The 26,142-nt window shown below is 45.7% G+C and overlaps 1 protein-coding gene across 1 annotated transcript in view; it reads left to right on the forward strand.

Moving 5' to 3' along the window:
- LOC124789263 (L-ascorbate oxidase-like) overlaps nt 1-26,142 on the forward strand; it is a 181,588-nt gene that overhangs the window by 56,610 nt on the left and 98,836 nt on the right. The window contains exons 3-4 of the mRNA XM_047256560.1: nt 3,092-3,302; nt 17,241-17,467. Coding sequence (XP_047112516.1) covers nt 3,092-3,302; nt 17,241-17,467 — 438 coding nt within the window. The remainder of the gene's footprint in view (nt 1-3,091; nt 3,303-17,240; nt 17,468-26,142) is intronic.

Below are 26,142 nucleotides of genomic sequence, written 5' to 3' on the forward strand. Positions count from 1 at the left end.
ATAAATAATTCAGGTCGTTGAGCTGCTTTTGAGCACAACCAGATAGGCCCCACTGTAATTGCGCCTTTCATTTTAATGGTGGATAAAATACTAAGCTCTGATTGCAGGAGAGCAGAGAAAGGTGTGTGACGTAGTTTTTGATAAATAATTCAGATCATATGAATAATTTTGAGCACTCTACAGATAGTGCACCACAGTAGTTGGCTCTTCCATTTTAGTGGTGGGTAAAACAGTAGGCTATGATTGAAGGGCCGGCCGCGGTGGACGAGCGGTTGTAGGCGCTTCAGTCCAGAACCGCGCGACTGCTACAGTCGCAGGATCGAATCCTGCATCGGGCATGGATGTGTGTGACGTCCTTAGGTTAGTTAGGTTTAAGTAGTTCTAAGTTCTAGGGGACTGATGACTCAGATGTTAAGTCCCATAGTGCTCAGAGCCATTTGAACCTTTTTTTTGTGATTGAAGGACGGCAGAGAGAGGTGTGTGGTTTATTTTTCTGATAAATAACACAGATCGTTCAGATACGTTTGAGGACTGCCCGGATGGGGTTCCTTCGTAACTGGGTCTTTAGTTTTAATGATGGTCTAAGTACTAGGCTCTCATTGAAGTAGAGGAGAGAGGGGTGGTACACTATGCAGGTTGTGTCGTGTGTGTGTGTGTGTGTGTGTGTGTGTGTGTGTGTGTGTGTGTGCGTGTGTGTATGTTCGTGGTAAATATCTTTGCCATTTTTCATGAAGATGTCATTTTTATGCATCATTATGACACTCCTCTGTAGTTGGCTGGAGAGGAGGAGGGGGCATGGATGAAGGGAGCATGGATTTTTTATTGTCACACTAGCACAATTGAACTATTTCTAACAGCTTCGATTTTTCATTGGTTGTTTTATTTTATTGCTGGAGCGAGGTGTGGGAGGGGAGCATGGGAGAGGAGAGGAGGGGGAGGGGATGGGAGAGGGGGAGGGGGAGGTGTGGAGGGGAAGGGAGGGTAGGGGAGGAGAAAGACTTCATGATGTGCCAGATAAGTGGGTGTAGCTCATGGAGAGGTCAGTGACCTGGATAGCCTGATCTAAATAAAGTAGGCCAGAACTTACAAGACAAACAAAGTGTACCAGTATCCCCGTAGCCTAGCTACTGATGTACCTACGTGTCTCCTGAATGCGAACTGATGTTTCCCCTAGTAGGATTCTAACTATAGTTCTGCTCTTCTGTGGATGCTACTGCATTTATACACTCCTGGAAATGGAAAAAAGAACACGTTGACACCGGTGTGTCAGACCCACCATACTTGCTCCGGACACTGAAAGAGGGCTGTACAAGCAATGATCACACGCACGGCACAGCGGACACACCAGGAACCGCGGTGTTGGCCGTCGAATGGCGCTAGCTGCGCAGCATTTGTGCACCGCCGCCGTCAGTGTCAGCCAGTTTGCCGTGGCATACGGAGCTCCATCGCCGTCTTTAACACTGGTAGCATGCCGCGACAGCGTGGACGTGAACCGTATGTGCAGTTGACGGACTTTGAGCGAGGGCGTATAGTGGGCATGCGGGAGGCCGAGTGGACGTACCGCCGAATTGCTCAACACGTGGGGCGTGAGGTCTCCACAGTACATCGATGTTGTCGCCAGTGGTCGGCGGAAGGTGCACGTGCCCGTCGACCTGGGACCGGACCGCAGCGACGCACGGATGCACGCCAAGACCGTAGGATCCTACGCAGTGCCGTAGGGGACCGCACCGCCACTTCCCAGCAAATTAGGGACACTGTTGCTCCTGGGGTATCGGCGAGGACCATTCGCAACCGTCTCCATGAAGCTGGGCTACGGTCCCGCACACCGTTAGGCCGTCTTCCGCTCACGCCCCAACATCGTGCAGCCCGCCTCCAGTGGTGTCGCGACAGGCGTGAATGGAGGGACGAATGGAGACGTGTCGTCTTCAGCGATGAGAGTCGCTTCTGCCTTGGTGACAATGATGGTCGTATGCGTGTTTGGCGCCGTGCAGGTGAGCGCCACAATCAGGACTGCATACGACCGAGGCACACAGGGCCAACACCCGGCATCATGGTGTGGGGAGCGATCTCCTACACTGGCCGTACACCACTGGTGATCGTCGAGGGGACACTGAATAGTGCACGGTACAGCCAAACCGTCATCGAACCCATCGTTCTACCATTCCTAGACCGGCAAGGGAACTTGCTTTTCCAACAGGACAATGCACGTCCGCATGTATCCCGTGCCACCCAACGTGCTCTAGAAGGTGTAAGTCAACTACCCTGGCCAGCAAGATCTCCGGATCTGTCCCCCATTGAGCATGTTTGGGACTGGATGAAGCGTCGTCTCACGCGGTCTGCACGTCCAGCACGAACGCTGGTCCAACTGAGGCGCCAGGTGGAAATGACATGGCAAGCCGTTCCACAGGACTACATCCAGCATCTCTACGATCGTCTCCATGGGAGAATAGCAGCCTGCATTGCTGCGAAAGGTGGATATACACCGTACTAGTGCCGACATTGTGCATGCTCTGTTGCCTGTGTCTATGTGCCTGTGGTTCTGTCAGTGTGATCATGTGATGTATCTGACCCCAGGAATGTGTCAATAAAGTTTCCCCTTCCTGGGACAATGAATTCACGGTGTTCTTATTTCAATCTCCAGGAGTGTATTTTGAAATTCGGCATGTTTGTCTTTGGCAGTTAACAACATTGACTTGTTGAAAGTTCCTGGCAGATTAAAACTGTGTGCCGGACCGAGGCTCGAACTCGGGACCTCGCCTTTCGCGGGCAAGTGCTCTACCAACTGAGCTATCCAAGCTACAACTGGGTGGGTAGTTCAGTTGGCAGGGCACTTGCCCGCGAAAGGCGAGGTCCCGAGTTCGAGCCTCGGTCCGGCACACAGTTTTAATCTGCCAGGAAGTTTCATACCAGCGCACACTCCGCTCTAGAGTGAAAATTTCATTCTGGAACAGTCATTTGTTGATCTAATGGTTCTGTGATGTTCACATCTGTCACCAGCTGAGTTCTCTGTTGCCACTGCATTTATTGTATATTTTGAAGTTGTGTACGCTGAGCGCCACATAAAGAGCGGCTGTTCCGCGTGCGTGGTCAGGTGTGCGAGGGGGACCGCGTGGTGGTGGACGTGGAGAACCGGCTGGCGGGCCACAGCACGGCCCTGCACTGGCACGGCGCGCTGCAGCGCCTCTCCCCACACATGGACGGCGCCCCCGGCGTGACGCAGTGCGCCATCCCGGCCGCCACCTCCTTCCGCTACGACTTCGTCGCCGACACGCCCGGCACGCACTTCTGGCACTCACACGACGGTGCGTACCGCTGCCTGCCTGCCCGCCTGCCTGCCTGCTTGCCTTCCTGCACACACTCAGCACACTGTGCGGGGTGGTCGCGCAAACACTTGTCAGCAGGAGATAAGAAGTTCTCGTTTAACTTAACACGTCAAATTCCAATAAAATCCCGAGGTTTCCATGACTGCCTCTCCCACCCCCCCCCATTTTCGTTTTTTCCTCTCCTCCCTCCTTGTTTTTCCCCCTACTCCAGGTCCCCCCCCCCCCCATCTGCCTTGGATCAGTACCGCTGCCTGGCTGCCCGCCTGCTTGCCTTCCTGCACACACTCAGCACACTGTGCGGGGTGGTCGCGCAAACACTTGTCACCACGGGATAAAAAGTTCTCGTTTAACTTAACACGTCAAATTCCAATAAAATCCCGAGGTTTCCATGACTGCCTCTCCCCCCCCCCTCCCCTTTTCGTTTTTTCCTCTCCTCCCACCTTGTTTTTCCCCCTACTCCAGGTTCCCCCCCCCCCCCCCCCATCTGCCTTGGATCGGGAGTGCCATCTTTGTTGCCGCCTTTTTCGTGCAGTGTTTTACGGTGTGTTTTTCCAGTGCGTGCTCCGTGTTGTGTCTTTTGGGAGGTGTAGCGAACAGCCATCATACTGTCGCTGGGTGTGCTTTTTTTTAATCTCTTGCGAACAGAACCCAGACTGTCGCCATGTTTTTTACTTGTGTGTCTACTACGTTACTTGTCTGATTCCTGTGTATTTTATCAACATTACCAACCCTCTTTTGCTTTCTGTTTTAACTTTCCGCATATTTACGCCATTTTACACTTTAAATCACCATTTTATCGCCTGTTTTTCCCTTGTTTCTTTCTCCTTCCTTTTTTAAACAAAAGTCTGTAGGCTGTAGAGCAGCGTAGTAAGCTGCTGCCAGCCCGCCCCCTTCTGGGGGAATTGAAAATCAATAAAGAAAAAAAAATGACTGCCTCAATCTCCAAGATCCTACTTTCCCTCAAACTGCACAAACGCCGTACTGATACCTTCTCTCAGCCCACCCCCCTCCCCCCTCCATATCCCTCATCTCAGTCTTCAGCAAGACTGAATCCATCCTCCCGCAACCAAGTATCAACTTTTAAATCAACACCACCTTTTCCTCATTAACCAGTCCGACTTCCGTCCCAATTTCTCCTCTGATGACCAGCTGTTGCACCTCATCCATCTCCCACCAACTCCCATTAATCCTCTATTTTTTCTCCCTCGACCTAGAGAAAGCTTACAACCGTGTATGGCGTGCCACTCTCCTTTTAAAACTCCAGACATACACACTCCCAGTTAACTATGTCTGCCTTATTGTATCCTTTCTACCCAATCGTCATCCTTTGTCAGTATCAACAGTAACAATTCCTGTATCTACCATCCCATTGCAGGAGTGACCCATGGCTGTGTCCTCGGTCCTCTCATTTATCTCCTCTACACTGCTGATATGCCGAAATCACCCCCTGCAGTCCAACTCCCTCGGCCTGCCGGTGATTTATCTCCTCTACACTGCTGGTATGCCCAAACCACCCCGTTCAGTCCACCTCCTTCAGTATGTTGATGAGACCGAAGCCCTCGCCCTCTGGGCTACACTCAGAAAATCAAACGATCCCTCCAAATCCACCTCAGTCACTGTTAAAAAATATATCAGCTCAACCACTTGTTTATAGTGTAAAACACTAAGATTGGCGCGTTTCGGAAGTCAAGCTTTCATCATCAGAATAATAAAAAGTAAAAGAACCTGTTAAAACTCGCTAAAATGGAACATGCACCAGGCACAATAAAATTGATAATAAAATTAAAACATCGTTGCTACTTCCCTTGTTGCAGCCGTGTCTTCCAAGGTGCATCTCCACGTAGTCCTCAAAATAGAAAATGGTGTCGCCTATGGTGTTCAACATATAACCACATGGCTCTCTCCTCTATCGTCGTAAACCGCCCGTGCGTCTTCGTTGATACCACACACCACGTAGCCAAACACGACACCGAAACGCGAGTGAGCTCACGCGCAAGTAAACAAGGAAGTCACAGAGATGTCTATACAAACAGATAACGTATACATGTTCCAAGGACCTCAGGAAATGATGGTATGATGCCAATTGCAAAAATTTAGTTACTAAAAGAAACCAGTAAAACGTTTGAAAAAGTTATTTGTATCACCAGTTAGCTGTTCATTCAGTGTGTTCTGATTATCCACGCTATGTATCGTAATGTCCAGCTCTTCTAGTAGATCCAGCTTTTTGCCTTTGTTCTGTCTATGTAAAATAACGAGATCCTGATCTATTCTCAACATGGGGTGTCCCGTTTCCCAAATATGCGTGGCTACAGCTGACTTTTCGAAATTATTGAGCCGGAAAGCATCGCCATGTTCGCCGGCCGGGATGGCCGAGCGGTTCTAGGCGCTACAGTCTGGAACCGCGCGACCGCTACGGTCGCAGGTTCGAATCCTGCCTCGGGCATGGATGTTTGTGATGTCCTTAGGTTAGTTAGGTTTAAGTAGTTCTAAGTTCTAGGGGACTGATGACCTCAGAAGTTAAGTCCCATAGTGCTCAGAGCCATTTGAACCATTTGAACCATCGCCATGTTCTTTGTAACGTACTTTAAAGGACCTGCCAGTTTGGCCTACATGGCTTGCCTTGCACAAAGAACGGCTGCAACAAGGGAAGTAGCCACGATGTTTTAATTTTATTATCAATTTTATTGTGCTTGGTGCATGTTCCGTTTTAGCGAGTTTTAACAGGTTCTTTTACTTTTTATTATTGTGATGATGGAAGCTTGACTTCCGAAACGCGTCAATATTAGTGTTTTATACTATAAACAAGTGGTTGAGCCGATATATTTTTTAACATTGACATTCACAACCACGACCTCTCATCCAGTAAGGATGAAATAAAAAAACCACCTCAGTCAGGTTACCTCCTGCTTAAGTAATGGTTCTTCAAGATCAACCGCTCGAAACCCAAGGCAGTAATTACAGGATGAACTAGTTTCACCTTCCGTTTCCATCACTTATACCTTACAATTTATGACCGTTCTATCCGGTAAACTACCACATTAAAATAACCCTCAACTGGCAACTAACGTGGTGACCTTTATCTACTAGCCACCCAACAGAAGGCCAGCATCAGGCTACAACTACTAACAGGCCATTACACCTCTCCACTAATCGCCACAAGTACAAAACCGTGACCAAAGCCATCCTCTGCCACGCAAATGTTGCATGGATATCAGCCCTGTCAAAGTCCTATAAGTCTCTCCAAGTCCTTACCTATTGCCTCCACAGCTCTCCTACCTAAAAGACCCCTATCTTCTTAGCCACACCCCTCCACTCTATGGAATACCCTCTTTGAATTTCTAAAGGTGGTAGCGGTAAAACACAGGGAGCGGAAGGCTATTTACAGAAACCAGGTGGCAGTTATATGAGTCGAAGGGCACGAAGAGGAAGTAGTGGTTGAGAAGGGACTGACAGAGGGTTCCAGCCTATCCCCGATGTTATTCAGTCTGTATATTGAGCAAGCAGTGAAGGAAACGAAAGAAAAATTTAGAGTAGGATTTAAAGTCCAGGGAAAACAAATAAAAACTTCATGGTTTGACGACGACATTGAAATTCTGTCACAGACACGAAAGGACTTGGAAGAGCAGTTGAACGGGATGGACAGTGTCTTGAAACGAGGATATAGGATGAACATCAACGAAAGATAGGATGAGGAGGGAGAAGGGGGTTGGGGAAAGGGAGCTGGCTGTTGGCAAGAGATCTGCTAGGAAAAGAAGATTTTCAGATAGTTTTACTATTGGTGTTTACAATAGATATGACCAACTGTCAGAGTCTAGTGGAGAGGAATCTCTAGTTGCTGCAGATGTAGGAAGTATGCAGCAGACCTCAGCAGTTACGGTGACTAGGACAGTTGCAAAGTCTAAGAGACAGAAGAAGGTTCTGCTGTTAGGTAGTTCTCATGGCAGAGGTGTAAGCCAGCAGTTGCAGGAAGTGCTGGGGAGTGAGTACCAGGTCACCAGCATTGTGAAGCCTAATGCAGGATTGGCTCAGGTGACTGTTAACATAGGGGGGTTATGTAGGGATTTTACTAAAGAGGATCAGGTAGTGATTGTGGGTGGGGCTGGTAATAGTATTGATAGGGATGGGGAGTATAACATAGATGGTGACCTGGAAAAGATAGCCACTCACACTGGCAACACGAATGTGCATTTCGTGGAACTGTTTCAGCGTCACGATCGGCCTCATCTTAATACAGCCGTCAGGCGTAATAACATGAGACTTGGGGGTGCGCTGATGACAGAAAGCATGGGTCACATTTCAGTGGTGTCGGTGGAGTCTATCAGCAGGGCGGGTTTCACTAGACACGGCCTGCACCTCAACAGGTATGGAAAGGGGAGGTTGGCAAAGCCTATACGTGACAGCATAGGTGGGGGTGGTGGGATCACTCATGGGAAAATTCCTGTAGTAGTGGGTGTTAGAGCTGCACCTTTTTTAGATTGAAGTCAGCTGATAGGTATTCCTGCTTAAGGCAAGTCTCTCTAACAAAGGAACCACTTTTGACAAAGCTTAGGTGTCCGAGTAATGAGGGAATTAATATATGTCATCAAAATATACAAGGTATTAGAGATAAAGTTAGTGAACTGCTTATAGATGTTGACTCTGAAATTATTGGTATATCTGAACACTTCTTAAATAAGGAGATAATTCAGAGGCTTGCTTTACCAGGATACAGGTTGGCTGGCAGCTTTTCGAGGAGCTCTTTGCGGTGTGGGGGAGTAGCCATGTATGTGAAAAACGGCCTGCCATTTGAGTCAATTGATGTTTCAAAGTACTGCACTGAAAAGGTGTTTGAATGTTGTGCAGGTGTGGTTAAATTTAACGGAGCTAAACTTCTAACTGTTGTTATTTATAGATCCCCAGACTCCGATTTCACAACATTTTTGCTAAAGCTAGAGGAGGTTCTTGGTTCACTTTGTAGGAAATACAAAAAGTTAGTTATATGTGGTGACTTCAATATTAATTGTATAAGTGATTGTGCAAGGAAGAGGATGCTGGTAGACCTCCTTAATTCATATAATCTTATGCAAACCGTATTCTTTCCAACGAGAGTGCAAGGGAACAATAGAGCAACCATAGACAACATTTTTGTTCATTCCTCATTACTAGAAGGGCGTTCTGTTAGCAAAAAGGTGAATGGACTTTCAGATCATGATGCACAAATTTTAACTCTAAAAGATTTTTGTGCTGCATCACGTGTTAAATATAGTCATCAGCTGTTTAGGAAATCTGATCCAGTTGCTGTAGAGACCTTTGTAAACCTCATAAAGGAACAAGAGTGGCAAGATGTTTATAGCGCTGATACAGTAGACGATAAATATAATGCTTTTCTCAAGACTTTTCTCATGCTCTTTGAAAGTTGCTTTCCGTTAGAACGTTTAAAACAGGGTACTAGCACAAACAGGCAGCCTGGGTGGCTGACTAGAGGGATAAGAATATCTTGTAGAACAAAGTGGCAGTTATATCAAAACGTTAGAAACAGTCAAAATCTAAATGCAGCAGCCCATGACAAACAGTATTGTAAGGTGCTTAAAAATGTTATTAGGAAGCCAAAAAGTATGTGGTATGCAGATAGAATAGCTAAGTCTCAGGATAAAGTTAAAACCATATGGTCAGTCGTAAAGGAAGTGGCTGGTCTGCAGAGATAGGTAGAGGATATAGAATCAGTGCGTAGTGGGAATGCCCGTGATACTGATAAGTCGCATATATGTATAGTATTTAATAATCACTTTCTGAATATAGCAGGTGAACTAAATAGAAACCTAGTCCCAACAGGGAATCATATAGCGCTCTTAGAAAAAAGTGTTCCAAGACTGTTACCTGAAATGCTCCTCCATGATACTGACAAGAGGGAGATTGAGTTAATAATTAAATCACTAAAGACCAAGAACTCTCATGGATATGACGGGGTATCTAGCAGAATACTGAAGTATTGTTCTATGTATGTTAGCCCAGTACTTAGCCATATCTGTAACTTTTCCTTTAGGAGTAGTCGGTAGTGAAGCCACTTTATAAAAAGGGAGACATTGATAATGTTGGCAATTGTAGACCTATTTCTATGCCATCGGTGTTTGCTAAAGTTATCGAGAAGGTTGTATATACAAGGTTACTGGAGCATTTAAATTCACATAATTTGCTGTCAAATGTTCAGTTTGGTTTTAGAAATGGTTTAACAACTGAAAATGCTATATTCTCTTTTCTCTGTGAGGTTTTGGATGGATTAAATAAAAGGTTGCGAACGCTAGGTGTTTTCTTTGATTTAACGAAGGCTTTTGACTGTGTTGACCACAAAATATTACTGCAGAAGTTAGACCATTATGGAGTAAGGGGAGTAGCTTACAATTGGTTTGCCTCTTACTTTAAGAACAGAAAGCAGAAGGTAATTCTCCGCAATATTGAGAGTGTTAGTGATGTTCAGTCCCAATGGGGCACTGTTAAGTGGGGTGTTCCCCAAGGGTCGGTGCTGGGGCCACTGCTGTTTCTTATTTATATAAATGATATGCCTTCTAGTATTACAGGTGATTCAAAAATATTTCTGTTTGCTGAAGACACCAGCTTGGTAGTGAAGGATCTTGTGTGTAATATTGAAACATTATCAAATAATGTAGTTCATGAAATAAGTTCGTGGCTTGTGGAAAATAATTTGATGCTAAATCACAGTAAGACTCAGTTTTTACAGTTTCTAACTCACAATTCAACAAGAACCGATATTTTGATCAGACAGAATGGTCATATTATAAGCGAGACGGAACAGTTCAAGTTCCTAGGCGTTCGGATAGATAGTAAGCTGTTGTGGAAAGCCCATGTCCAGGATCTTGTTCAGAAACTAAATGCTGCTTTATTTAGCATTAGAACAGTATCTGAAATAAGTGACACTTCAACACGAAAAGTAGTCTACTTCGCATATTTTCATACGCTTATGTCGTATGGTATTATTTTTTGAGGTAATTCTTCTGATTCAAAAAGGGTATTTTTGGCTCAAAAACGGGCTGTTCGAGTTATATGTGGTGTAAGTTCGAGATCCTCTTGTCGACCCCTATTCAATAGTCTGGGAATTCTGACATTGCCCTCACAGTATATATTTTCATTAATGTCGTTTGTTGTTAGCAATATTATCCTATTCCCAAGAGTTAGCAGCTTTCACTCAGTTAATACTAGGCAGAAATCCAACCTGCATGTGGAATGCACTTCCTTGACTCTTGTGCAGAAAGGAGTGCAGTATTCTGCTGCATCCATTTTCAATAAGCTACCACAAGAACTCAAAAATCTTAGCAGTAGCCCAAACTCTTTTAAGTCTAAACTGAAGAGTTTCCTCATGGCTCACTCCTTCTATTCTGTCGAGGAGCTCCTGGAAGAGCTAAAAAATTAAGCAAATTCCAGTGTTACATTGTTGATTTTCTTTATTTAAACTTACGACTTGTCACCTGAATATGTTTTTTATATTTCATTTTATCTGTTTCTAATATCGTGTTGTAATTTCATGTATTGACTCGTTCCATGACCATGGAGACTTCTCCTTAATGTGGTCACACGGAACAATAAATAAATAAATAATAAAAAAATGCAAAACGAGGATAATGGAATGTAGACGAACTGAATCAGGTGAAGCTGAGGCAATTAGATTAAGAAATGAGACACTTAAAGTAGTAGATGCGTTTTGCTATTTGGGGAGGAAAATAACTGATAATAGCCGATGCAGAGAGGATACAGAATGTAGACAGCCAATGGCATGAAAATCGTTTCTGAAGAAGAGAAATTTGTTAAAATCGAGTAGAGATTTAAGTGTCAGGAAGTCGTTTCTGAAAGTAGTTGTATGGATTCTAGTCAAGTAAGGAAGTGAAACATGGACGATAAACAGTTTACGCAAGAAGAGAATAGAAGCTTTTGAAATGTGGTGCTGCAGAAGAATGCTGAAGATTAAATGGTGAACACGTAACTAATGAGGAGGTACAGAATAGAATTGGGGAGAAAAGAAAATTGTGGCGCAATCTGACTAGAAGATGGGTTCGGTTGCTAGGACACCTTCTGAGACATCAAGGGATGAACAATTTAGTACTGGTGGGAAGATTGGGGGGGGGGGGGGGTAAAAATCGCAGAGGAAGACAAAGAGATGAATACAGTAAGCAGATTCAGAGGGATGTAGGTTGCAGTAGTTACTCGGAGATGAAGAAGCTTGCACAGGATAGAGCAGCATGGAGAGCTACATCAAACCAGTCTCAGGACTGAAGAAAACAACAACAACAGCACGACAGCGTTTTAATTTTTTAAATTCGGCGATAATCATGCCAAATATTGAAAATCAAATTTTCTATTGCCTCTGCAATCCTAACTGGATATCGGTTCCGGGTTCTGGCATAGAATTTTAGTCGTACAGATAGCAGCATTCGGCTTCTGCACGAGATCTTGAACGTAATACTTGCAAAGAAAAACTTTCTATTTACCCTCAGTCCTAAGAATTAAAATGGTCGACTTTGCTGATTGTTTGACCACTTCTGGATAGTAAAATGTCATTTTATAAGAGATCCGTGTCAGAAACTACACGCTTTCGTTTTACTGCAGTTAAGCATTAATCTGCTCTCTGAAAACCACGTGCTGATGTTAGCAACTAAATTATTAACAACATCATTTACATTACGCTCCAGTTATTTCGCATTAAGACATTTGTTATCTGGAAAGAGCAAAAATTTTGACCCATGGTGAGCAGAAAATCATTGAAACATTTCAAACAAAGCAGTGTACCCATAACAGAATCCTGTGGCGCCATCCCACATTACATGACTCCAGACAGATTGAGATCTCGTCCCTGTTTGTTGACACCAGAGAATAAGCTTCTGATTGGTATTTTGCAGGTGTGAAGTGAACCATTGTTGAACTTTTCTTCTACTCCCATCATGTAAAGTCTCCTTTACACTGTAGCGTATGGAAGTGAACAGAAGAGAATACACATTCATAGACAGTTCGCCCATGTTCACTTTCATCTGTGGACAAGCCTTTACAGCAGTGACTAGAGGGAACGGAAGTGGACCCGAGATAAAGAGCATAGTCTACGAAAGGTGCGTTAATGTTTTTATCTTTCTTGGCGGTAATAATCATCACAAAGACACAACGCTATGTAGTTAGAACCACGATACAGAAGGGGAGAAATTTTGCGTGGCGAGAGCACTATTTTTGGGAAAGTAAGTACAATTACGTAGGAAAGGAAGAATGTACGTGTCTCAGTAAACGTGGAATGTGTGCACTTACCATAACGCTGAACTGCAGCTCCAGCTTTTCTTAGTATTATTCCAAACCTGCGCACATATGTCGGCTGACGTTCTTCGCTGGCTTCTCATTACAACTGAGGAGGATATTTAAAAACAGAGGACTAATTACCGCCGACTAACATAACCCGAAGAAAGGCTAGCATTTGCACTGTGGTTATCAGCAATCGGAAACACATTAGTGAGTGTGAGTGTTTCGCATTTCAATAGGTGCTATATGTCAGATAGTTTTCCATGTCTGCAGTTACATATGTGAAGCATTTCAAGTATCTTATTGAAGTAAGTGTGAGGAAGATAATGTCATTAATGTACGATTAACGAAATAGAAGTATACATGTGACCTGTTACATTGGTTGTGTGATTTGTTTCAGGGCAAACCATTTCTATTTATTATCAAAAATTTCTAACATAAGAATGATACATCAGTCATATAATTACATATACCACGAATGTAATCAACGAAAGCGATAAAGTCTTTCGCATATTTTTAATTTTAATCGCCGTAATGGATTCGCTTATTTACTATCAAGAAAGTTTACTGTGCTTCTCCTTTTTAATACAGAGAATTTCACTCTGTTCTCTCTTTATACAAGTATCTAATTACTTTCTCTCGTCCACAGAGAACTTTTGAGTAGTTCGGCAATTTTCTGTTGATCAATTTTTTTTTCCTTCAGCATTTCTGCTCTGGATCTCTTGGATCCTAGACGTATATGTATATCCTTCCGTCACCAACATTACATTCTCTATGAACCACTCCAGCACTCACACAACTCATGTCAACAACAATAAAAAAAAGTGTGATATCTTATGGGACTTAACTGCTACGGTCATCAGTCCCTTAACCAAAATTATCCTAAGGACAAACACAGACACCCACGCCCGAGGGAGGACTTGAACCTCCGCCGGGACCTGCCGAACAACAATAAAAGTACGAGTACGTAATATAAAAGATAACAGAGGAAAGATATATACTTTCTAGCACCGAAGTGAAGGGGATGCGAACTTCCTTTGATGGTTCTACATCTACATCTACATAGATACTCCGCAATCCCACCGTACAGTGCATGGCGGAGGTTACCGTGTACCACTACTAGATATTCCCTTTCCTGTTCCACTTGCAAACAGAGCGAGGGGAAAACGGCCTCTCTGTACGCCTCCGCATGATCCTTACTATCTTGAATATTATGTTCGTGGTCCTTACGCGCGATGCAAGTTGCCAGCAGTAGAATCGTTCGGAAGTTAGCTTCAAATGCCGGTTCTCTACATTTTCTCAACAGTGTTTTCCGAAAAGAACGTCGCCTTCCCTTCAGGGATTCCCATTTCAGTTCCCGAAGCATCTCCGTAACACTTAACGTGTTGTTCGAACCTACCGGTAGCAAATTTAGCAGCCCGCCTCTGGATTGCTTCGATGATTTGCTTGTGTCCGAGCTAGTACGGATCCCAAACACTCGAACACTACGGTCTCCTTTGCAAGGGAACCACTGTTTCTTAAAATTCCCTCACTAAGCCGATGTCGATCATACGCCTTCTCGCTCTGCAACGTACCTTCCAGACATTGACTGTGTCAAGCAGTACGTTAGTAATGCTGTAACCTAACGTTGCAGGTTTGTTCTTCCTGTTAATCCGCATTAACTTACAGTTTTCAACATTTGGAGCTAGCTGTCATTCATCACACCAACTGGAAATTTTGTCTAAGTCGTCTTGTATCTTCCTACAGTCACTCAACTTCGACACCTTCCCATATACCACAGCATCATCATCATCGCAGATTGCTGGCCACCTTGTCCGCCAAATCATTTATGTATATACAGAGAACAACAACGGTTCCGTCACACCTCCCTGGACACTTCTCACGATACCCTTATCTCTGGTGACACTCACTGTCGAGGACAACGTACTTGAGAAGTCTTCGAGCCACTCACATATCTGGGAACCTATTCCATACGCTCGTACCTTCCTTATAAGCTTGCAGTTCAGATGCTTTTCGCAAATCTGTAAATATGGCATCTGCCTTTTGCTCGTCAGCTACAGTTCGCAGTATATCATGCGAGAAAAGGGCAAGCTGAGTTTCGAGCGATACTTTCCTAAACTATACTGAACTTCGCAGTCTCAAGAAAATTTATTATATTGTAACTGAGAATATGCTCAAGGATTCTCCAGCAAATCGAAGTTACAGATATTGGTTTGTAATTGTACCGGTCCGTTTTTTTTATCCTTATCACATACTGGAGTCCCCTTTGTTTTTTTTTTTCCAGTCTCTTGGGACTTTGTGTTGGGAGAGAAATTCGTGATAAATGCAAGCTGGGTAAGCGGCCAATGTAGTTGAGTACTCCACTCGGACCTGGTGCTGTATTGGCTTTCAAATCTTTCAGTTGTTTTTCTATGCCAGGGATACTCAAAAATGTGTATCAAGTCTTACGGGACTTAACCGCTAAGGTCATCAGTCGCTAAGCTTACACACTACTTAACCTAAGTTATCCTAAGGAATACACAAACACCCATGCCCGAGGGAGGACTCGAACCTCCGCCGGGACCAGCCGCACAGTCTGTGACTGCAGCGCCCCAGTCCGCTCGGCTAATCCCGCGCGGCCCAGGGATGCTTATCACTATGTTATCCATGTGGGGGTCTGTCCGATGGTCAAATGACGGTATGTTTTTACTGTTCTCCTGTGTGAGCGATTTCTTGAATGTGAAATTTAAAACTTGGGCTTTCGGTAAAAGACCGACCACGGACGGAACACGACCGAACAGAAGGGAATGCGAACCGAACACGACCAAATGCCTCTTGCTCACGCACACTTAGCGTTTACAACAAAAATAATTTTTGTTCGCTTGTGTTCGCGTGTGGTAGACGAAACATAAGATGAGTAACATGTGTTTTTGCGTGGGATCCGCCTTTAGCAAACCATATTTTTTTTGGTCCCAGACTTGTTTCACTACATTTGCAGCATCATTAGCGGCTTTTTTTATTATTTTGGCTGTTAAACGTAAGGAGTGTTCTTTACTGTTTAAATATATATAAATATTAGTTTCTGAATCGTAAGTACAGGTTTTTGAAGAGTGCTCTTATGCGTATGTCATTGTTAAAGCAAACACAGACAAAACAGCTTCAACATCAAGATGATTACACACTACTGGCCATTAAAATTGCTACACCAAGAAGAAATGCAGATGATAAACGGGTGTTAATTAGACAAATATATTACACTAGAACTGACATGTGATTTTCACGCAATTTGGGTGCATAGATCCTGAGAAGTCAGTACCCAGAACAACCACCTCTGGCCATAATAACGGCCTTGATACGCCTGGGCATTGAGTCAAACAGAGCTTGGATGGCGTGTACAGGTACAGCTGTCCATGCAGCTTCAACACGATAGCACAGTTCATCAAGAGTAGTGATTGGCGTATTGTGACGAGCCAGTTGCTCGGCTATCATTGACCAGACGTTTTCAGTTGGTGAGATATCTGGAGAATGTGCTGGCCAGGGCAGCAGTCGAACATTTTCTGTATCCAGAAAGGCCCGTACAGGATCTGCAACATGCGGTCGTGCATTATCCTGCTGAAATGTCGGGTTTCGCAGGGATCGAATAAAGGGTAGAGCCATGGGTCGTAAAACATCTGAAATGTAACGTCCACTGTTCAAAGTGCCATCAATGCGAACAAGAAGTGACCGAGACGTGTAACCAATGGGACCCCATACCATCACGCCGGGTGATACGCCAGTATGCCGATGACGAATACACGCTTTCACTGTGTGTTCACCGCGATGTCGGCAAACACGGATGCGACCATCATGATGCTGTAAACAGAACCTGGATTCATCCGAAAAAATGACATTTTGCCATTCGTGCACCCAGGTTCGTCGTTGAGTACACCATCGCAGGCGATCCTGTCTGTGATGCAGCGTCAAGGGTAACCACAGACATGGTCTCCGACCTGGTAGTCCATGCTGCTGCAAACGCCGCCGAACTGTTTGTCCAGATGGTTGTTGTGTTGCAAACGTCCCCATCTGTTGACTCAGGGATCGAGACGTGGCTGCACGATCCGTTACAGCCATGGAGATAAGATGCCTGTCATCTCGAGTGCCAGTGATACGAGGCCGTTGGGATCCAGCACGGCCTTCCGTATTACCCACCTGAACCCACCGATTCCAGATTCTGCTAACAGTCATTGGATGTCGACCAACGCGAGCAGCAATGTCGCGATACGATAAACCGCAATCGCGATTGGCTACAATCCAACCTTTATCAAAGTCGGAAACGTGATGGTATGCATTTCTCCTCCTTACACGAGGCATCACAACAACGTTTCACCAGGCAACGCCGGTCAACTGCTGTTTGTGTATGAGAAATCGGTTGGAAACTTTCCTCATGTCGGCACGTTGTAGGTGTCGCCACTGGCGCCAACCTTGTACGAATGCTCTGAAAAGCTAATCATTTGGATATCACAGCATCTTCTTCCTGTCGGTTAAATTTCGCGTCTGTAGCACGTCATCTTCGTGGTGTAGCAATTTTAATGGCCAGTAGTGTAAGACGAGCGACTCAGAACAGTGCTTGAGACAGTGTTGCGGAGGCAGTGCTTTCCAGCGGCACTGGTGGAGGTGTTGTGTGCTGCGCAGGCATGCAGAAGCTGGAGGGCGTGGTTGGCGCGCTGGTGGTGCGGCAGGCGCGGTCGCGCGACCCCTGGCTGTCGGCGCGGCTGTACGACCACGACCTGCCGGCGCACGTGGTGGTCGTGACCGACTGGCTGCGCACCGCCGCCGACCACCGCCTGCCGGGGCTCCGGAAGCGGCGCGCCGGCCAGAACCCGGACGCCTTCCTCATCAACGGACGCGGCATCGTCACGGTCAGTGCCAAACGTGATGGGAAAGGACTTTTTTGCGGTCCAATCACTGACATTTTTCTTGCAGCTCGTTTTTCAAACGGTCCAATAATGATGAATAATACGCACCTGTAATGCTCCTCGGCCACACACCATCAGCTGGCTTAGATTTAGAAACGTCCTCTCCGTCCCTGCCGCAGAGCTTCCGTAGCGTAGCACCGAGTCCTACTGTAGGCTGTAGCCAGAATCCTAACAGTCTTGGCGATGTACACCGCATGAGACAAATTATGAGGGGCGTTTGAAAAGTCTGTGCAAAAATAAAAACTACTTACGTGTTTGGGGTAAACCCTTTTTATTTTTCGACATAGTCTCCGTTTAGATTTATAGACTTCGTCCATCGTTGTTCTAACTTGAGCCGGCCGGTGAGGCCGAGCGATTCTAGGCGCTTCAGTCTGGCGCGACCGCTACGGTCGCAGGTTCGAATCCTGCCTCAGGCATGGATGTGTGTGTTGTCCTTAGGTTAGTTAGGTTTAAGTAGTTCTAAGTTCTAGGGGACTGATGACCTCAGATGTTAAGTCCCATAGTGCTCAGAGCCATTTGAACCATTTTTTTGTTCTAACTTGTTGATCCCTTCCGAATAACAAGAACTGTCCAAGACTGCAAAATAGCTATTAATTGCTGCAATGACCTCCTCAATTGAAAAAAAACTTTGTTCCGCACAGCCATTTCTTCAAATTGGGGAACAAACAGTAGTCCTATGGAGCCAAGTCTGGAGAGTAGTGGGGGATGTGAAACGAGTTGGAATCCTATTTCCATTAATTTTGCGACCACAACTGCCGAGGTGTGTGCTGGTGCACTGTCGTGATGGAAAAGGACTTTTTTGCGGTCCAATCGCCCTTGTTTTTCTTGCAGCTCGCTTTTCAAACGGTGCAATAACGGTGAAGAATATGCACCTGTGATAGTTTTACTCTTTTCCAGATAGTGGATGAGGATTATCCCTTGCGAATCCAAAAAGACGGTCGCCATAACCTTTCCGGCCGAAGGAATGGTCTTCGCCTTTCTTGGTGCAGATTCTCCCTTGGTAACGCATTGTTTAGGTTGCTGTTTGGTCTCAGGAGTATAGTAATGTATCCATGTTTCATCCACAGTGACCAAACGACGCTTCAAGTCCTGCGGATTCTACCTGAACAGCTGCAAACCATCCTTGCAGCACTTCACACGATTCCGATTTTGGTCAAGCTTTCTCATGTCCAAATGTTTATGCAAAATATTATGTACCCGTTCATTCGAGATGCCCACAGCACTATCAATCTCACGCACCTTAACTCTTCTGCCATCCATTACCGTATCATGGCTTTTGTCAATGATTTCTGGAGTCGTAACCTCCACAGGGCGTCCAGAATTTTCGGCATCACTTCTGCCTATATGGCCACTCCGAAAATTTTGAAACCACCTCCACTAACTGTTCTAATCGAAGGTGCAGAGTCACTGCAATGTTTATCAAGTTCCTCTTTAGTCTGCTGAGACGTTTTGCCTTTCATAAAGTAGTGTTTCATCACCACACGAAATTCTTCTTCGTCCATTTTTTGACAATCACTCGACTTCCTTGATGTACAAGAATGCCAAACACAAAGAAATAGATCAATATGGCTGGAACTTTGTGTGCGTTTTTTCCAAAGATGCTACTAACTAAAAATGACACAGATACGCACCAGTGGTGTCATCTCTCGGACTTTGCACGGACTTTTCAAACGCCCCTCGTACATGATGTACTGCTCCACAGATTTAATCCGAATCGTTTGTTGATTGATCCAGCTTTTTATTCTACACTGCTACACACATAAAAACAGTTTACAATGGGTATTCAATAAGTGATGCAACACATTGTTTTTATCGGCCAATTTCGATTGAAAAAATACGGAATTTATTTTGGAACATCGCGAAATATTCTCACTTCAGCCCCTATGGTCTGTAACGGAGATGCGTTCCAAGCAGAGAACTGTCATTCAGTTTCTTTTGACGGAAAAGCCGAGGATCGCAGATTTTAACAGGCGCTTGCAGAATGTCTACAGAGAACTGGAAGTGAACAAAAGCACGGTGATTCGTTGGGCAAGGCATATGCGATCGTCTCAACAAGGTCGCGCCTACTCGTCCCATCTCACGCGTGCCGTTCGGTCGCAGACAGCTGTGGCTCCTACAGAGTTGGAACGTCAGGGCAGAGTGTTCGTCGCAACAAAAACGCAAACGAACTTCTCTATGACAACGCAAGACCGCACAGAAGTCTGCGCACCCGAGAGCAGTTCACAAAACTTCACTGGACTGTTCTTCCTCATCCACCATAAGGCCTGGACCACGCAACTTCCGACTTCCATCTGTTTGGCACTAGAAGGACGCGCTCCGAGGGAAGCAGTGCGTGGGCGATGGGGAGGTTATTGATTCAGCAACACAGTGGCTCCGACATCGGCCAGCACGCTGGTACCATGTGGGAGTACAGGCTGTCGCAGTAAGGCGGCGTAAGGCCGTCGCTGAACGGGGATTACGTTGAGAAAAGTAGGATTTTGTAACGAAAAGATTGGGGAATAATATGGTGTGTTGGAGCCCTGAATAAGACAATACTGCTCTCAGAAATAAAGTGTTGCATTACTTTTTGAATCCCCCACGTAAGTAAGGGTTGGTAGCTTGGTATTGACCTGCGAGAGAGGGTTAAACACTTCACTATGGCATAGTTAATAATTAATGCGCTACACCAGTCCAACTACTTTCAGAAACTTCCTGGCAGATTAAATCTGTGTGCCGGACCGAGAGTCAAACTCGGGACCTTTGCCTTTCGTGGGCAAGTGCTCTGCCAGCTGAGCTACCGAAGCACGACTCACTCCCCGTCCTCACAGCTTTACTTCTGCCAGTATCTCGTCTCCTACCATCCAAACGTCACAGAAGCTCTTCTGCGAACCTTGCAGAACTAGCACTCCTGGAAGAAAGGATATTGCGGAGACATGGCTCAGCCACAGCAAAGGTCCCGAGTTCGAGTCTCGGTCCGGCACACATATTCAATCTGCCAGGAAGTTTCGTATCAGAGCACACTCCGCTGCAAAGTGAAAATTTCATTCTGGATACTTTCAGAAAGATTTCGAGACCCGAGCATTGTATTGGAATATAATCGGCGCTAACAGTTTAGTACACTGTCTCAAATTGGCTCCTAAAAGCTCCCACCGATAATCACCCCAACAACAAATGAGTAACATACTTCAAAGTCTGTCGGAAATAACCACACAAAAATATCATTCTCAAATTTTGTCGGGTACTTTATTGGTTTATACGAAACCCCGACAAATCCACCTCATTCGCTAGAACGCTATCGTCCAGCTAACTACAGGCTTCGCAGCCTGATACAAGTACTCTGCGAATCTAGCATGTGTGCGGTCACCTAAAGTCAACTCTCTTCTAGAACACCGGAAAGTTCAACTGCAAATCCGTGACCGCGTTCGGAACGCACTTTCGAACTCTTTCAGTTTCACGTACCGCAAGAAATAACTCTATTGATCATGGAAGATACACTTTGCCAGCTTCTGAAGGCTCTACGAAAATACGGCCTCCATCCTCTACGACACACGACTTCTACAACCCGACAGGTTCCTCGATTTCGCCAGCTCGAGAGCGCCCCACGAAATTATTCAACATTTGGGCATTCCAGCCAATCCGAATCTGGCGCATTCTCATTGGCCATTTCCTGTTCCCGCCTACAGTGCTTCTGTAATGTGCTGCTCCCTGTTGAGCACTTTCAGAAGTTTTCCTGCTAGTCTTGGAAAACGCCGGACATCATGGCAAATGTCACTCGACCTTAGGTCAGCCAGCCTCGCATGCCAAGATCGCCCCCACTTAGGAGGATTAAAGATAGACCGACACATCAATTCGACGCTGTAGAAACACACTCCCCCTCCCCCCTCCTCACAAACCGGCCATTTCATAGACAATAGCCACAGGAATAGCACACAGGTATTGTCCGCAAATGGCATATTACAAGTACTGAGCCCTCAGTATACGTTTCTGCAGCTTTCATTTGCAGGCTGATTACTTCTACAGCGAATACTTCACCCGGGACCGGAATGTGCACTATTTTTAAACATCCCGTCAGATTAAAACTGCACACCGAATCAGGGCTTCTATGCGGAACCGTGCCTTTCGTGAACAATCCTCTAACCGACTGAACTATCCAGGCATGAACAACAAGTTCCGCTAACAGGCCAATAATTAGAACTTTTAGCAATGAAAAACTTTCTGATTGCTCGTATCGATGGGATTGAAATTAGGCGGTGGGACGAACTATGTTTTATTTATCAATTCTTATGGCAGCTACTGTCAGCGCACAGATTAAAGGAGTCACGTTTACTCGTTGACCTCAAATGGTTCAAATGGCTCTGAGCACTATGAGACTTAACAGCTGAGGTCATCAGTCCCCTAGAACTTAGAACTACTTAAATCTAACTAATCTAAGGACATCACACACATCCATGCCCGAGGCAGGATTCGAACCTGCGACCGTAGCGGTCGCGCGGTTCCAGACTGAAGCGCCTAGAACAGCTCGGCCACTTCGGCCGGCCGTTGACCTCAAGTTTTGGTGTTGTTAAGTAGATGAATTCCACTATACGTTTTCTGTCTGCTTAGACCTATAGTGTAAAGTGGCAATTAGCAACGTTGTTTGCAGATACATCGGCTGACGAAAGAATGAAGCAGCCAGAAGCTGACGAGGAAACGAAAATTCACGGGTTGAAAGGCTATCTGATGTTATTTATGGATTCTTCTGTTACTTCTTGGTAGAACAACTCCATACTTAAGTTTGAATAACAAGTAAACAGTTTTTGTTTTAGCGATTTTCGTTTATTTCGAACCAGTTTTCGGCTTATTAGGCCATCTTTAGGAAACAATACTCTAGTGCCTGGAAGGGACATTGGTTTTTAGGTAACCAAACATTATAGATGAAGATGCAATCACCGGCATAGCGTGTTGTGCAACGAACTTGTTTCTTAATGTTGAAATTACATTTTACACAATGGACACTGTTCAGTCCAATAAATAATTAAATTTTACAATATTAAAGGTTAAATGGTTTTTATTTTATGAGATAATGGTAAAATGAATACATTTAATTTATGTTGTGCAACAAACCTCTTTTTTTTTTTTTTTTTTTTTTTTTTTTACACCAAACTAGGCAATGGACATTATTATACATAATAATTAGAATACATCACCTTACGTTATTACAAAATATATGGTTATGATGCTGTAACTGAGCACTCGCAGCTTATGTTGAGAAACAAACATATTTTACATTGTACGAGTAAATAGTATTTTTATTCAGTGGACTATATTGAACATAGTACATCATTGAAATATACAGTATAGAAGTATTACACGTTATATTGCAAAAGTTTATGGGCTAAGGAATAGGAAAGTGTACTAGTATGTGTCATTGTGGCGGTTTGTGGGTATGTGACTAGTTGATAGCGTCATGTGAAGCTTAAAAGTGAGGATGTGATCAGCTGTAGTTGATCATTTAGAGCCAGCTGGAGATTTTGGGGTGTGACTATTTATCTCAAGTGCTTTTAGCACGCTTAGTTTTCTTCCTTTGTTGGCTACATGTAGTACTTCTGTGTGGATTTGGTATTTGCGTCCTTCCTTCAGCACATGGTTGGCAAAGATGGAGTCTGACTTACGCAATCTCCAGCTACATTCTTGTTCAATGAGCCTAGCTGTTATGGCCCTGCATGCCTGACCAACATACAGTTTGTTGCAGCCATTACAAGTGATTTTATAAACACCACTGTTACTTAATAACTCTGTTTTGTCCTTGCTGTTGAACAGGATATGGACTGTAGTGCCTCTTACATAAAATGATGTTTTGTAGTTGCACGATATGAGGGTTCGGCTAATTTGTCAGGCAGATTTCCTAAATGTGGGGTGTTACAGCAGCTGCTTTTAGAGACGACTGTTGCCGCAGAGTGCGCATACACACAGGGTAACAGTAGAACAAAGACAGTGTACTTGTTATTCAACCTTAGATATCTGATGTTATACCAGCGATTACAAAATCAGTCAAATTCACGAATAATTTGACAGTATAGGCCGACTTATCAGTATAACATTGTACCCTACTATGACCTGGATACATGTAATGATTCGACTGGAAAGGGTGGACTAAAGCCGTTATATGGACCTCAGAATCAAGCTGGCGCTCAACTGTACATGGTGCTTGGCATCTCGGGCACTGGCACTGAGAAAGGGCTGACACACGAGCTGGTCCCATACATGTTGTATCATGGACAGATCTGGGAATTTTGTTGGCCACTGGAGTACCTCTCCATCAAGCAGACAGTTGATGGGGAAACGTTCCATGTGTGGACCAGTTTTGCGTTGTTGAAAAAGGGAACCACGATACTGTTGCTTGAGAGGTGACACAGGAGAATGCAGAGTGTCAGTGACACACTCTTGTATGCCGTCAGTGTCCCCTTAATTACCAACAGCTGTAACCTGTGGGCATACCCAGTGGCTCCCTACACCATGATGGCAGGAGTAACACTGTTCTACATCTCAAAATATTTCAAGAATGGAATATCTCCGCATGTCGCTCGCTATGCTCGCCAATGTTGGTCATCTTTGGTGGTACACAGCTGCAATTCATCACTGAATACAGTGCGATGCCGTTCATGAGCAGTCTATGCTTCCCATTCAAGACACCACATCAAATGCAGCTGTTTTTGTTGAGGTGTTAACAGCAGTCTGTTCGTGGGACGGTAATTTCCCAGCCTGGTTGCTGCTAGTCTTTGACCCATGGTTGAGGGTGACACAGATTGTTCAAAAGAGTCCACTACTTGTTCCCAGATGGCATGCACAGATGTGAAGGCAGTACAATATGCCTGATGCACAGCATGCTAATCCTCCCTTGTGGTGCTCAGACGTGGTTTACCATAACCTTGACAATGAGTAAGCCTACCTCCACGTTCCCATGCAGTCCAACATCGGGCGACTATCATGTACTATTTCCCTACAAATCTGGGTACTGCATGATTTCACCAGCCAGCCAAATGGAGACACATGATGAGGCACCTTTTTAACTCTGTCAGCTCTCTGCGCGGAAACATGCAGAGGTCGTGGCCATTCTGAAATCCGGCAAGGACCCACGCCAGGCATCGAGCTACCGACCCATCAGCCTGCTCCCATCCCTCTCGAAAGTTTTCGAGAGGCTGTACGCGAGAAGACTGATGCGACACATTACCCAGGAGGGCATCATCTCGGATGAGCAGTTCGGGTTCCGAGAAGAACATGCCACTTCCCACCAGCTCTTGCGGGTGGTAGAACCGGCGATGAGGGCACTGGACACAAGGGAATTCTTTGGGGCAGTGTTCCTCGACGTCTCCCGAGCGTTTGACTCGGTGTGGCACGACGGTCTCGAGTTCAAACTTTTTGAACAAGGGATACGGACGTCCCACATGACGCTGCTGTGGTCGTACCTATCTGAACGAACCTTCCACGTGAGGGCTGACGACGGTACGTCCACAGACCGGCAGATACGTGCAGGGGTGCCGCAGGGGTCGGTTCTCGGCCCCTCGCCGTACTCCCTGTACACTGCCGACGCGCCGAAAGTGGCAGGAGTCGAACTGGCGCTGTACGCTCATGATACGGCCCTGTTCACTCGCAGCATGAACGACCGAGTGCTGAGAAACCGCCTCCAAAGCGGGTGCGACGCCTTGGGCTCACGGGGAACAAAGTGGCGGCTGAAATTCAACGCCACCAAGAGCCACGCAGTCGTCTTCACCCGAAGACTTCTGCCACCAGGGCTTACGCCGGTCGAAATCCTGGGAGAACCTATCCCGTGGAGTGGGACGGCGAAATACCTAGGGGTTACCCTAGACCGCAGGCTCACCTGGAAGCATCACATCCGTGATGTGAAAGGGAGAGCAATAGGACGCCTTCGCGCCATGTATCCGCTGCTAAACCCGCAGTCGTCATTGCCACCGCAGCACGGCATCACGCTTTACCTAACATTGGTTCGCCCACTGTTAGAGTATGCGGCCGTGGTCTGGGGGAAAGCCGCAGATGCTCACATTGTGACTCTGCAGCGGATACAGAACCGCGCCCTGAAGACTGCTATGCATCTTCCGAGGCGCTTCTCGACGCGCCAACTCCGCAAGGACACCGGGATCCTGCCTCCCCGAGACAGGTTCCGCGCCATCGCCAGGAAGTTCTACGAGAAGACGGGACGCTCCCGCAGCCGGCTTATCCGTGGACTGGGCCAACAACCTCATCACAGGCCAACCATGCGTTGGCCTCGTCACTCCAGCGTCAGGTGCTGATAACGCTGTCTCACGGGAGTACACGGAATTTCCGAGTCCTTAATCACTGAACATCTGGCACTCTTCACTCCCCTTATACAACTTACCAGGCCTGTTAACAACAATAAACATGAACAACAGTAATACATCCTAGTCGCCATTCTGCCTCTCAGAGAAAATTTGCAACTCTGATGATGCACACTGACGTCACAGAAGTCATGGGATACGACCTAACATTGTGTCGGATCTTCTTTTGCTCGGTGTTCTGCAGCAACTCGGCGTGGGGTGTTGTGTAGCAACTCGAGGTGGCATGGACTCCCCAAGCCGTTGGAAGTCCTCTGCAGAAATACTGAACCGTGCTGCTTCTATCGC

This window comes from Schistocerca piceifrons, chromosome 3 (genome assembly GCF_021461385.2).
Source record: "Schistocerca piceifrons isolate TAMUIC-IGC-003096 chromosome 3, iqSchPice1.1, whole genome shotgun sequence".
Lineage (NCBI taxonomy): Eukaryota > Metazoa > Arthropoda > Insecta > Orthoptera > Acrididae > Schistocerca > Schistocerca piceifrons.